The sequence below is a fragment of the Melopsittacus undulatus genome, chromosome 4 (genome assembly GCF_012275295.1).
Source record: "Melopsittacus undulatus isolate bMelUnd1 chromosome 4, bMelUnd1.mat.Z, whole genome shotgun sequence".
Classification (NCBI taxonomy): Eukaryota; Metazoa; Chordata; class Aves; order Psittaciformes; family Psittaculidae; genus Melopsittacus; species Melopsittacus undulatus.
In genome coordinates this window covers 24,802,382-24,816,607 of record NC_047530.1, presented here as the reverse complement: position 1 = coordinate 24,816,607, position 14,226 = coordinate 24,802,382, and the positions used below count along the sequence as shown (strand labels likewise).

Genomic DNA, 14,226 nt, shown 5'->3' with positions numbered 1-14,226 from the left:
CACATCGATTTTCTTTAGTTCCATATATGAAAACTTCAGGTAAACAAGTCAATGAATGCTTGCCATCTGTGCTACAATTAAGAGTTATATTATAACTTTGGACTGTATCCATCTGTTAATGTTTCAGTTTAGTTTTTTAGGTTATTTATCCTCAGCAGTCTGTTTTTAAAGAGTATTTGTAGGCATTCTCTCTACAATCTTCTCCAACTTCAGTGAAATTTTATGTTCCTTAGGTGACTTGTGACTGCTGCCTTCTCTCAGATGTTTCACTGAGCCCAGAGACTTTTGGGATCTTTAGAATTCAAAGTTCTATGAATTTTCAAATTATTCCAGCTTTCTTCCCTGCTGTAGAGGGAGCACTAGTCACGTTTGTGTCTGTTTTCAGGCTATGGTCCACTGTAGTTTTCATGTTTATACTCATTGCTTGCAGGTTTAACCACTGTTTGTTTTGTAACTAATTTCTAATGTACTTGAATGGGACTTTTCTGTTATCCTAATATTAATTATAGGTATGACATGTATATGCTTTTTTGAGCCAATGTTTGATCAGAAGAACTTAGGTAGATAATGTCAGCTCGTTAAGTCTACTATTCCGCCGATTTCAATTACTTGTGACTAAACGGCAAAATTCCTTCTGTCAAACATAAGCCTACATTCATTGAAAGAAGACATTTAGGGGGAATAGGGATTTCTTAATAGATAATTTGCTTGTGAAAAAACCTGCAAGAACATTGAGGGGTGAAGAGCAGGAGTTTCTGGGATGCCAACCTGCCTTCATTTCTATCAGTCCTCTGAATTCTATCCAGGAGGGCAAGAGACTGACGGTCTTTTAAGAGAGCAGGATTGGTTTTGGTGGTGATGACTACCATTGCATTTGCCAGTAAGCTCCTTGAGCTATGATAGATTTTTACAGATGAGAAAGGTTATAGACTGGCGTGCGTAAGCCATATGCAGATGATTGGTTTGATATGATTAATATTAATAAAAATCCTCTTTGTTATATTCCTCGTCTATGGTGAATTAGGCAATAATGAAACTAAAATGATACTTTAAAATATTCTAATGTTGTTTGGGGTAAAAAAGAAGGCAAATTAAAACAATGACTCCATCTTATGCTTGTTTTATAGCAAGACCACTGGTACAAACCCTGCCTTTAAGGACTACTGTTAATAATGGAAATGTGTTACCAAAGAAACCAAGTGGCTCTTTACCTTCCCCATCAGGAGCCAGAAAGGAAACTGCATCACCAGCAGTAAAAAGGTATGCATCAATCATAAACATTATAATTGCAAGATTGGTGGTATATTTCATCTTTTAAGCTTCCAGATGTGTGGATTTTCTTACTTGCAGAGCAATGGTCTATATATTTAGTTTTGAAAGGAGAGTTGGATTTCATTCTAAGAGGCTTTAAACTTACTTGTTTAGAATTAGAATTTAGGTCTTCCCATAAATATTGAAAGAATGCATAATGCTTGGTCTACTGGTTTGTGTTTGTTTTTTCTTGCTAATACGGTCGAGCATATAGAAAACAAAGCATTTCTACTGTGCTGTTGCACATGACGTGAAATGTAGTACAAGAATTCTTTAGTAGATAGAAAATATATAGTCTAGAGAAATTGCTGTCATTACAAATCAGTATGTTACCTTTGGTTTTCTCTCACTGAAATTTATCATGGAAACTGCGTGTGCAATATTAGAAGCATCTCAGGGAGGAGGAAAATTCCATGCCTAACGCATATTTATGCAAATGAAAACATCCATCTTTAGATATCTTACCCTTAGTATGTATTTAAATCCTTTTAAAAATTACTGCTCTCTCTCAATTTGCTCTGTGTGTGTAGTTGTTTTTAAGTGGGCTAGGTGTTTTATAGATCTGAGTTACGGGATTGAGGTGGATTGGGTGCAGCAAGTCCAAGTTACATGTGACAGTTATTGAGGTTCTAATCTGCTGTATGGTTTGCCTGTATAAGCTAATAGTGTGGGGTTTTTTAAATTTTTTTACACTGTTGTGTGTCATCCTCAGCTTCTTGTAGTGATGATACCGTCAGCTCTGAGGAGGGCAAGTTGTGGAGATGAGAGCATTAGTCTAAAGATCTGAGGTCTCTTTTGTAAAGCGAGTTTTTCCTTAAAGGAGAGATGGTGACTAAAGATATGCCATTCTTTGTTACTGTGATGAAGGGAACTGATTTTCCAGGAAACTCCACATTCTCTTATTGCAGAGAAGAGAGAAGCTGTGCTGTGCACAATCAAAACTAGAAAATGCCTTATTTATTTTTGTCACACAAAGTCCTTTGAGCTCCTATGAACTGGGCTCACTGCAGCTGTAGGTTTTGGCAGGTTGGCCTCATCAGCCCTTAAGATGAGGAAAGTACACACTGCATGAACAGCATATATACTGTTATCAGAATTATATTATCAGAATTTTGAAAATGTGTGCAAAATCAGTGTTTAAGAAGGAATGGTATTTTGTATATGCTGAATTCTTAAAGAAACTTGTTCTTTACAAGTTGGTTTTTTTTTCATTCTCATAATGAAGTTACAAGTGGTAATTATGAAACATATGAGACAGCACAAGCATTGGCATACTTTACTTGTGGATAGAGGGTGTGATTTCTGAGACTTCAAATTTCATCCGTAAAGTTCAGCATAAGGCTTTCTGCTGCAGAGCAGGGTGGATGAAATGCAGGTCAAGATCATACTTGTGCTTCCTGTAGTAGGAGTGTCTTTTGCATAATTCAGGTGGTCCACCAAGTATTGCTGTAGCCTGTAGGTGTTATCCTAGATCAGGATCCTTGTAGATAAATGACACCCTACAGGCCTTCCACCTGATCTGTATGCAGTCTGGATACCTGGAGTGCTGGGGGAAAAATATTTAGGGAGCATCCTTAGGGAGTATTTTTGCACTGTCATGGATCCTGTATGAGAGTCTTCCACAGGATAAGGATCTAATGTTACTTCATTACACTTTATCCTTCTCCTTGCTGAAGAAGCTAAACTGAAGGTGCTTTAAATCTACAGAATGAAGATGTATATTTGGTTTTGGAAAAGAAAAAATACAAATGGGCACTTTTGCTTAAATAGATTGACTCTTAAAGAGTGCTTAAGACAGTGGAGTTATTCCATGTCCTGAAAACAGCAGTTATAAATCCAGGTGCTGTGGAGTCCCCATTCTCTTCAAATGCTGTAAAAAACTATATTGATTTGGCTTTAGTATGCAAATGTTGTTCTTTAATTTTATTATTTATAAATTAGAGTGAAATATATTTCTGTGCCTTGCCTATAAATATACCTCATGAGGAAGAGAGTAAAATGGTGAGGACCCCACCAATGAATTACTGTACAAAATGTTTTTTGTTAAATTAATGTCTACTCTTCTCGTTTGATAATGAACATTAAAATAACTGATGGGGTTTCATGTTTTTATAGTAAATCATGCTCCAAATACTCAGTATTCAAAGATGGGAGGGGAGTTGGAACTAGATGATCTTTAAAGTCCCTTCCAGCCTAAATCATTCTGTGATTCTATGATGTACTGAGTGCTCCAAATAGCTTTCTCACAAATAGTCAAATAGATTAATCCATTTTGCATCCATTAAGATAAACTCATTCATGCTTTGTACTTATACTGGACTGTTTTATCTTCAGGAGCTGTACGTGTGTATGCATAAAACAGTGATGGAAATACATCAGCAAGATCAAATAGCTTCTTTATTTTTAAGGTGTAGGACTTGTTTATTTGTTTTAGAATCTTCACTCAGTGTTGAACACTTTATAGATGGAATGTAATTTGGAATATTTTTTTTTCAGTTATGATTTCTGCTAAGAATCATGTTTTTATAGTGCTCTTTTCATATATACTGCTTCCAAAACTGCTGCTGTTTTGTAGTGTAAGTGTTCTTTAGTCCTCAATATAGAAATGTGGCAGAGCAGCTGTTTTAAAACTTAATTTCTGCTTAGATAATTTTAATAGTTTTCCTATACAACATAGATGCAGAATGGTGCCCCTGCCCATGGCAGGGGAGTTGGAACTAGATGATCTTAAGGTCCTATCCAACCCTAACTATTCTATGATTCTATGATTGTAATTGAAAAAAAAAATCAAAATATGAAAACGGTAAAATTTGAAAAGTGATAGAAAAATTTAAAAAGAAAAAGGTAAGAAATCACACACACACCCCTCACACACACACATGCAAACCCCCCAGGTCATCTTCTAAACCTCTGGTTTACAAGTATCTGCTCAGATTACTACAGTAGAAAATATCATCTTCAATTTTTTCTTACCTGTGACCATATTTTCAAAACATGCAAACATCCAGGTGGAATGGAGTCCTTCCTAAATGTTTTACTGAACTGACTTATGAAAAGGGGAGTTACAAACAAGTAACTTCAGATTCCTCTGTTCTCTGCTATTTTCACCATTTGGATTAGGAAGTGTGTGATGTCCTATTGAAATGTCTGGCCCTTGAAACAGTATGTCATGTGTATTTATATAAATACATGTAAATAATCTGCATCGGACTGACTGCATCCATACATTCCTCTGCTTAGAAACAGATGTACTTGGGTGTATGTCTGCAGACACAATCTCATTTCATACAATAGCTGTATTTAAATGTGTTGGTTAACTCATTTGAACCCACAGGTTGGTATGTGGTTTATCTGCCTTGCTGGATTACCAAGGAGATGCAGTTCAGAGGTCACTATATTTTCTGATTTCCCATTTAATATTTGAAATGGAAATGACTTCTTCTGGCAGGAATATAAAATTGGAGGTTATAAAAAAGGCTCGAGGCTGAAAGGGTGGAGCTAGCAGGCTTTTATTTGTGTTCTGCTGCATATTCTCTCAATGACCTTATGCAAATCTTTTAACCTCTATGCATATTGGTTTTCCATATGTAAACCATGTATCTCTGAATATCAGTAGGTTGTTACAGTGCTTAATGTGATAATTAGATCCAGATCTTGCAGAGTGTTGGGTAACCTCAACTGACTCTGACTTCAATTAGAATCAAGGGCACCAAACTCTCCTTCAGCATTCAGATCTCATATAGTCAGCACCCAGTTATCCACATTATGGAAGGAATGAAATAATCTGAATAGAGCAAAAGCCCAAATCCAAAACATAGGTGAATTGGACTATAAAAGTATATGGTGGTGATACAATGCGAGACAGAAAGGCTGGTGATACTGGGACAAAAAATTCTGATCCAGCACCAGCAGGTGCTGCCGTACTCAGGACCTGGGTGCCCTGTGAAAACAGCTGGGCAGCTTCCAGATGCAAGGCAGCTAATGCAGAGGTGACGTGATTTTGTGATGGGCTGGATAATCACCTGACATGGAGAACTGAGAGTTTCCTGCCTCTGTAAAGTTTTTCCAATAGTCTTTGCAAAAAGCCTTTGCTCAGAGGATTTGATTTTAAACTTACAACTATTTTTGTTGTAGAAGTGTATAAGGTATTTTGAGTACCAGCTTTCAAATGCTGCCATAATTTTATTCTAAACATTGTGCTTAGAATAAGTATTTGAAATTATTCATTCAGAATGAGATGAGCTTTGTGTATTGTGAGCAAAAGTTTCCCTTCCCCCTTTCTTTTGCATGTAATATGGCTTGAAGTTCACTGCTGAACACTAAATTTGTCTTTGGAATTTGGCCAGTGCACAGTAGTAATGTTTTGTTCCCTAATAAAATCTAGGGGTTTGTGACTCATCTAGGATAGCTTTGTTTCCAAGAGTTTGAGGGGGAAAAAAAGAAAGAAAAAAATTAATGGAGGAGAATGCAGACAGTACCTTTCCCAGTAGGGATGCTGCTGCAGGCTGCAGGCTAACACATACTTTGCCTTTCAAAAGGAGACAATCAGTCATTCTTTCTCCCCCAGCAGATTGCAAAGTAGTACAATGATGCAAAACTCTGACAATGAAGATCAAAAGGAATAAGCTGGAACAAAGAAAACATAAAGAGCTTTGTTTGTAGGGAGAATAAAATACTTTAATATGATAAATTCCTGATCTTCTAAACTCCAAACACATGGCCCCTAAGAAATTGTTCAGTTGCCTGGAATTAATGTTCTGTGTTCTGTTTTGGGGGTAGTGATGGTTTGTAACTGGCACATACACTGACTCTATATCAAACCTTCAATTAAGTCTCCTGTTTAACACTTAACTCTCAAAGAAAATGTTTTAAAATAAACAGAATGTAAACTAAAAAGGAAATCCCTCTCCACTGAACTTTGAGTGGCAGAGCTATTATGCCACTTCACCGTATCTCTGACAATTAAAGTTGTTAGTGCATTTTGCTCAAAGGCATAATGAAATTAAAGTCGTAAGTTATTCTTGAATTTATTCTAATTGATTTAAATGAGGGTCAGAAAGAGAGCTAGACAAGTTTCAAAATATTAATATTGTCAGTTACTGTCTTAAGATGATTGTGCTGTTTTTTTAATTTATTAAAAGGCTTTTTTTTAATTGGCAAAATTAAATATAACTTCAGTATATATATATTTTAATTGTGGCCAGATTTGTTCACTACGATTCAGTAATGCAACCGTCTGAAACATTCATGCTATGCAGTGCTATATGTATGTATATATGAGGATTTATTTTCTTGTCTTTATTGTTGCTTTTTTAATAGTCTTTGTCTTCTAGCAAGATCATCTGTCTTGTTTCTTCAGCTAGCCTCTTTGACTTTCTTTTTTGTTGTTTTGAGTGGCTTTACAAATGGTTGGTGTATTGCAGCATTGCTGAGATTTTGTCATTCAAAGATACATTGGTGTTCTTAAATGTATGGTTTGAAATGATCAAACATCTGAGTCAATAAGCACTGTGTTTACTCTTGCACATGACTTCATATCTTGAAAGCATGTAGTTATGTCTCTTAATGTAAGTTTGGTTTAAATGTCTTGTTTCCACATTTTATTGTTGCATTCACTTTTTATTCTGCTTTGTTTACGCACCTCTCAATCTGGATTAAGCAGGTCTGTGAATCTTCTCAATGCATGCAAACTGAAAAAGCCTGCTCTAAGGTGAGGGATCCTTAACTGAGCTTCAACACTACAAAACTATTGTTTTTCCTTTCCATTTCAGTTAACCACATAGAAAGTGTCTGGTTTAATAACAAGCATTAACATAGTAGAACTGTAACTGTTATTCCCATTTTTAACATTTTCAGAAGTACATGTTTCAAACATTCTCATCATTGATAAATACATTACAAAACTTTGATAATTTTAGCATGACATAATGCAGGTACCATAACTAACATAACTTTTATTATAAGGGTGTTTCATTAGACCACACTGCTGTCTTAAGTTAAAAACTGTGATACCAAATGTTATCTTTTAAAATAATTGAAAATGCTCTCTTTTCGTATCACTAAAGTGGAAGCCAAATGCTGGACTCCAGTTATAGTGTTACAGACCTGTAAGTTAAATGACTATTTTTCCGTCATTTTAAATTCCTCCTCATATGACAGTGTTTCTACTGTAGCCAAGGATATAATCAGTGGTGTTTAACACTACAGCTACCAAAATGTGTATACACCAAAATTGAGTTAGTATGATGGAGTTATGATCCTCATTTCCTACCACCTGCTAATAATTGTCACTGGGCTATTGTTGTTGTTGAGAGTTTAAAATAAAATTTGTCAGAAGATAGCATTCCTAGTTAGTTTAAGCAGTAATGGATGTAAGCCAAAAGAGTTTAAAAGAATTTTGTTCTTGTGGTAAAATTAGTTTTACACTGATGTGAGACTTCATTATTCATAAAGAAGATAGCTTTGCACTTCTAAGCTTTAGTCCCACCCATTCAGGATTTTTTATCCACCAGTTCATCTTCTAAATGTTGGTAGCTATAAAAAAAAAAACCAACCCAAGCAACATTAAAATTAGTTTAACATTGCTTCTGTAACTTAAATTTTTTCCTAACATTAGTATAATTTGGTGATTTCCTTATTTTGATTTCAGAGTAGGTTGATATTGCCTACTCTTTTCCTTAAACAGGAAAAGATGCCAAAATGAAGGCCTGATCCTGTAAAATCATACAGAGAAGATATTTTTGCAAGGACTCATGCTAATAAGGCTAATAAAGCATGTTTACTTGAAAAAACTGAGTATCAAGACTTCATTTTTTTAACTGGAGTAATATTAAATTGGATGATGTTACAAGATGCAGGGAAAACAGTTAAATGTTAACAGTATATTATTTGATTTACTAGAGGAGGTTTTTTCATGCATTTGACATTGAGATGACTTGGATGATGTTAGGCTAGTGCAGGAGACACTTATTTCTGAAATAGAGACAGAATTCTTTTTACTGCCTTTTCCCTTCTCCTAGGAATGTATTTTGTTCTGTGCCTGTGTGTAACTTCGCATTCTGCTTGCTCTCTTACATTGCTCTCTCCACAGAAACACTATTTTTTTAAATATCAGCTTAATAATTTGAATCATGCTTAATTTTAACACAAAAATGAAACACTCAATGTCTGGCCTACCATCACATGTTCCAGAAAGTTTTTTATCAAGCTGCTTGAGCTTCATCTTACCATGTGCCTGCTCTGTTGAGCTTACCCTGGATGAGGGCTTCCTTTCAGAAGGGAAGTTGCTTTGCAGAAATACTCTGATTCTGTTACTCCCATAGTTTCTGTAACTGAGCTTCAGCTGAGGTGCTGAAGTGTTTCTCACCATGCTGGTAAAAAGACATGAGGGAGCGGGAATATATATGTTGGGTTTAATTTGGTTTTGCCCTTTTTTAAAGTGTATCAGTGGTGGTGTACATTTGATAAGCTGAATAATTTCTTTACTCAAAAGAAAAGTCTATCTCATTTCTTTTAGTTATGAAGAGCCAATGCCTCTCTTACACCATATATGAAGTGGACAGAGCCTGAGAAGCTGGCTGAGATAACAGAGTAGGGAGAGTTGTTAGAGGCTAATGTGGAGCTTTGGAATAGTCCTCAGGGATGCTTGAAATGAGTCTTACAGTAAGCAAAGCATCCCTGGAGGTGTATGGAGGTCAAGGCGGAGCTGGCTGGAACTGGTAGCAGGGGTGACTGGAATGAGACTGGGGCTTGAAGGAGCAAGAACAGAAAGAACTGACGTTTTCACAGAGGGAGTGAGCTTGAGGTTAGGATTCAGATAGAGGGGTATGAGCTTGAAAGGCAATCATTGGTGTCCATGGCTTCTGGAGTGAGAGAGCTGCTGAAGGTGGTCATTTAGTTACTGGGATGTTATGGTTAAAGGACGTTTCTGCTCTGCTCTTTGAAAGGGAGAAAACAGTACAGGACTGGGGTAAGGAGTAATGAGTCCTGTAATTCAGGCACTGCTGTGGGGAATGATTCCTGCCTCGGACTGGGTAATGCTGCCTGCATCTCACTACTGCACATGGAGTGCACCACAGTAAAAAGCACCATGCATCTCATGGCCTTGCCCTTAACTGCTCCCTGTCCTAGGAAGCACTGCTTTAGGGAGAAGTGCTTTGGACTAAAGAGTAACCACAATAATTTATTCCTATTAGGTTTAAACTCTGAGTGGGCTTCTCTTTCACTTAGTAAGTAATACTTCTCTCTTGGCTCGTGTTTTTTCATTAGAGAAGGCTGGATGTCTAAGGGGTGCCATAAAGTCATACAAGAGCTCCCTGATAGCTATCTTGGCAGGAAAGATGGTTGAAGAGTGAGAGACAAGGCAAGCTTTAAGCCTTTGAGAAATCCCTTGTCAGGAGATGTGGGAAATCTAGTCATACATGTAAGGAGGAAGCATACTTTTTAGACAAGCTAATAAAAATGCAGGCTTGTTCACCATTAATTGCACTTTGGTGTATGTTAAAGCTAGCTTTGAACCAAAGAACAGTTGATACTGAATGAAGACACAAAGTTAGCTTGCTGGGGGTCAAATTTTGGCCTACTTTTGGCATTCTCTGTAGTCTGCCTGGAGTTGTCAGGTAATACGTTTTCTTTTTAAATCTTTCACTTTCTGATTAAGAAAGTCCAAAAGTCCAGAAAAGTGGAATAGTATTCAGAGATTTGAAATGCAATATGGAAAATAGGTATTGAAACTTACTCTATGATACTGGTTTAGCCTGTCTTTTATTTCATGATTAAGGAAAAAGCAGTATGTTTGTTGCACCAGGTACTCAGCAAAACTCTTTTTAACAAATCAAGTTATGATTAAAATCAAAGTTGTGGTTATTTTTAGGGTCAGCATTCTCCTTGATACATTCTCCAAAAATATTTGCTGTAGACATAAGTGGTTTCACAAGTGCTACTGTAAAACTTGCTCCATTTTTTATTAGCACCATTAAGAGAACCAGTTCAACTGAGCGTGTGTCCCCAGGCGGTCGGAGGGAAAGCTATGGAGATTCCAAAGGGAGTCGCAACCGCACTGGATCCACCAGCAGTTCATCTAGCGGTAAAAAGAACAGTGAAAGGTAATGTTATCTAAATATCTATCTCCTTTCTCTGTCTACTGCCCTGATAATGAAAGCAGTTTCTTTAGTGAAATTAGCTTCTCTAGTTTTGCAAATATTGGGAGCTTTTTTATTCTTTTTTTTTTAAGCTCCAACAGTTGGACAAAAGTATATTTTAAAACATTTCAGATGAAATAGGTTTTCAAATTCAGATGACATTTATTTGCCTAATTTCCAAACATTAAACAATGTGAGAAAAATTGAGTTACCTGGAAAAGTTCATGATTATTACACATGGTCTTTTCCATTATCTTAGTGGTTTCCTGTGGTGTACAAGCTCCTGACATGTACTTCTTCAAGTTCCTGGTTGTGGTACATTGACCCCAACTGGTAGCAAAGGAGCACATAGCCACTCCCTCTTCCCCAGCAGGATGGGGGAAGAGAACAGGAAGAGCCGAACTGGTAAAACTCATAGGTCAAGATAAAGGCAGTTTAATAAGTGAGAGAAAGAGGAAGAATAAACAAGTGATGGAAAGCAATCACTCACCACCTCCCACATGTAGACTGCTGTACAGCAAGTCTCTGGGCATGACCACCTTGGTCTTGTCATGAAACTAAGGAGAAATGGAGATCATAGAATCATAGAATAGTTAGGGTTGGAAATGACCTTGAGATCATCTAGTCCACCCCCCCTGCCATGGGCAGGGACACCTCACACTAAACCATGTCACCCAAGGCTCTGTCCAACTTGACCTTGAACACCCCCAGGGATGGAGCATTCACCACTTCTCTGGGCAACCCATCCCAGTGCCTCACCCCACCCTAACACTAAAGAACTTCCTCCTTCTATCCAATCTAAACCTCCCCTCTTTAAGTTTTAACCTGTTACCCCATGTCCTATCACTAGTGAAGAGTCCATCCCCAGCATCCCTGTAGCTCCCCTTCAGATACTGGAAGGCTGCTATGAGGTCTCCATGCAGCCTTCTCTGCTCTGGGCTGAACACCCCCAACTTTCTCAGCCTGACTTCATATGGGAGGTGCTCCAGTCCCCTGATCATCTTCGTGGCCCTCCTCTGGACTTGTTCCAACAGTTCCATGTCCTTTTTATGTTGAGGACACCAGAACTGCACACAGTACTCCACAAGAGCAGAGTAGAGGGGCAGGATCACCTCCTTTGACCTGCTGGTCATGCTTCTTTTGATGCAGCCCAGGATACAGTTGGCTTTCTGGGCTGTGAGAGCAAACTGCCAGCTCATGTTCATATTCTCATCAACCAACTCCCCCAAGTTCTTCTCCATGGGGCTGCTCTGAATCTCTTTTCTGCCCAGCCTGTACCTGTACCTGGGATTGCTCTCAGCCAGGTGTAGGACCTTACACTTGGCATGGTTAAACTTCCTAAGGTTGGTGTCATCCCACCTCACAAACATATCAAGGTCCCTCTGGATGACATTCCTTCCCTCCATCATATCAACTGAACCACATAGTTTGGTGTCATCAGCAAACTTGCTGAGGGTGCACTCAATCCCATTGTCCATGTCACTGACAAAGATGTTGAACAAGACCTGTCCCAACACTGATCCCTGAGGGACACCACTTGTTACTGGTCTCCAGTTGGACCTTGAGCCATTGACCACAACTCTTTGCGTGTTGTCATCCAGCCAGTTCTTTATCCACCTAGTGGTCCATCTATCAAACTGATGTCTCTCCAATTTAGAGACAAGGATGTCATGTGGGACAGTCTCGAATGCTTTGCACAAGTCCAGGTAGATGACATCAACTGCTCCACCCCTGTCCATCAGTTCCATAGCCCCATCATAGAAGGCCACCAAATTGGTGAGGCAGGATTTCCCCTTAGTGAAACCATGTTCCCATGCAAGTACTAACCATAGAAATGGAATAGAGTGGTGGCTATCTCTGTGTATCTTTGATGATGCTTGTCCAAGGGTTTCAGACTTAGGATGGTCTTGAACAAATAGGTGATTTATTGAGGTTTGTCAGTATTGGTCAATTGGTTCTTTCCTGTAATCCCTGTTAGTCTTTGCTATTTTGTTTAGCTGGTCCTGTCCCAGTTTCCTATGCAAAAAGTAGTGTTGATGGTACTGTTTTGCTGTCTCGCTGATGATGTGACTATGGAAACACAGTGTTAATGAAGATCACATAATAACCTCATTTACCTGTTCTGTCTGGGCATTAGTGCCATCACAGGAGTCATTAAGCTGCTCATAAGCCAATGATATGGCATGGAGCATCCCTTTCTTTTCATCCCTTCAGTATTTTTGCTTGATGTAAGGAGTGGCTGAAGCTGTTGTGTACTAATGGACAGCCTAAATATTGGTGATTACAGTATTAAATAGTTTGTTCTCTGGCTTATTTTTTTCAGCTATGAAGCAAGAGAGCAAGTGTGCAAAGCTTATGAAACTTGTGAGAGGCTCAGCAAATGATGGGAATAATGGAAAAATTAAGAATACCATCAGACAAAATGTTATAAAATTATAACTGAGGAAAATGTAACATTTATACAAACTAAAAATTGACACAGTTAAATCTTACTGGTATTGTGTGTCTGTGCATATGAATGAGCTTTTTATAAGCTGACTGAATTCTGCAGGACTGAAGGGTAAACTTGTTTCTGGAATATGAACAGGAATATTTCACCTACCAGTGGTGAATGTCATTACATTTCCAATTTACTGTAGTAATTTCCTGTAGCTTTTTGAAGAAGTTTTAACAAGCATATGACGATCCTGCAGTGTCCTTTCTCTGAGTATTTTATCTTCTATAAAAAATTTCATTAGATCAAGTCCCCAGAAGGTGAATTCTGTGTGTGTTGTGCAGTGGAAAATATACCTGTCAAAATCCAAACACAGTGCTTTGCCAAAGCTGTTTTTTGAAGATATCCCTGAGTTCCTGCTACCCATGTAAGGTGATAATTATCTGAAATTAGTAGTATATTAAAGCTACTACAAAGTGAAAACATCAATTAGGCTGTTCATTTAAATTAAGGAAAGATAAGACTTCTAGTAGTTGCATAGAGCTACTGTACCCTTGAAAAATGGATTCTGAAGTAGCTGAGAAATAACATTATGACATAATAGTGATCTGCAAAATGGTTTTGCTTCTGCTCCAAAGTTGATTACGGTACTTGAGAAGCATTTTTAATTTTTTCATACTATTGTAACAGAAATCCAATGGTTATGTCATTCTGCAATTTTTAAGCCACAAATGGTTGAGCAACAACACTGATCAGATACCACTTACTTTGGACTGAAGGGAGAGGTCCATCACACAGGTGATGTAGTCCTTACATAATATGCAAGTATCCCAAGGAGCTAATCAAGAGCATGTATTAGATTACTTTAGCTGGGCCTAGTGATGTTGGTGCCACTATGAGAACAATCATTGTGTAATTAGAGAGTTTTCCCTTTTTTCTGTCATGCATTAGCCTCAAGGTGTTCAACACCACAGCTCTTAACTCCTCCAAGAGTGTCCTTAACCTGTGGAAGAGGTTAGCTAAAGACTTGCCTCATGTTTCCTGTTGAGGCTGGGCCACTCAAAATATAAAGCAAGAGTCATGGGATTAGAGAGAAATGGGCATGATTCTGTATGAATCTAGAGAGCTAAGGCTGTCTTCCTAAAACTATGTATGTATCAAAGAGGAAGAGGGAGTTAGCTAACCATCTACTCACAGCCTTATTATTAGTATCATTGATCCTTATGGGTCCCTTCCAACTTGAGATATTCTGCCTTGGATCTTTAGATGAAGCTTAAAGCAAAATGCATGCCAGTAATCTGAAAAGGCAATCATGAAATTATTGTTTTTCAAAGTATATAG

General features: G+C 37.9%; 1 protein-coding gene across 9 annotated transcripts in view; it reads left to right on the top strand.

Annotated features, from left to right (window-relative positions):
• EML1 (EMAP like 1) overlaps positions 1–14,226 on the top strand; it is a 133,904-nt gene that overhangs the window by 80,309 nt on the left and 39,369 nt on the right. For 6 of the 9 annotated variants that reach the window (XM_031049402.2, XM_034062234.1, XM_031049399.2 and 3 more), the window contains exons 3-4: positions 1,128–1,260; positions 10,281–10,415. In XM_031049402.2, the coding sequence (XP_030905262.1) occupies positions 1,128–1,260; positions 10,281–10,415 (268 nt within the window). The remainder of the gene's footprint in view (positions 1–1,127; positions 1,261–10,280; positions 10,416–14,226) is intronic. The other 3 variants (XM_031049406.2, XM_031049405.2, XM_031049403.2) reach the window with 1 other exon arrangement.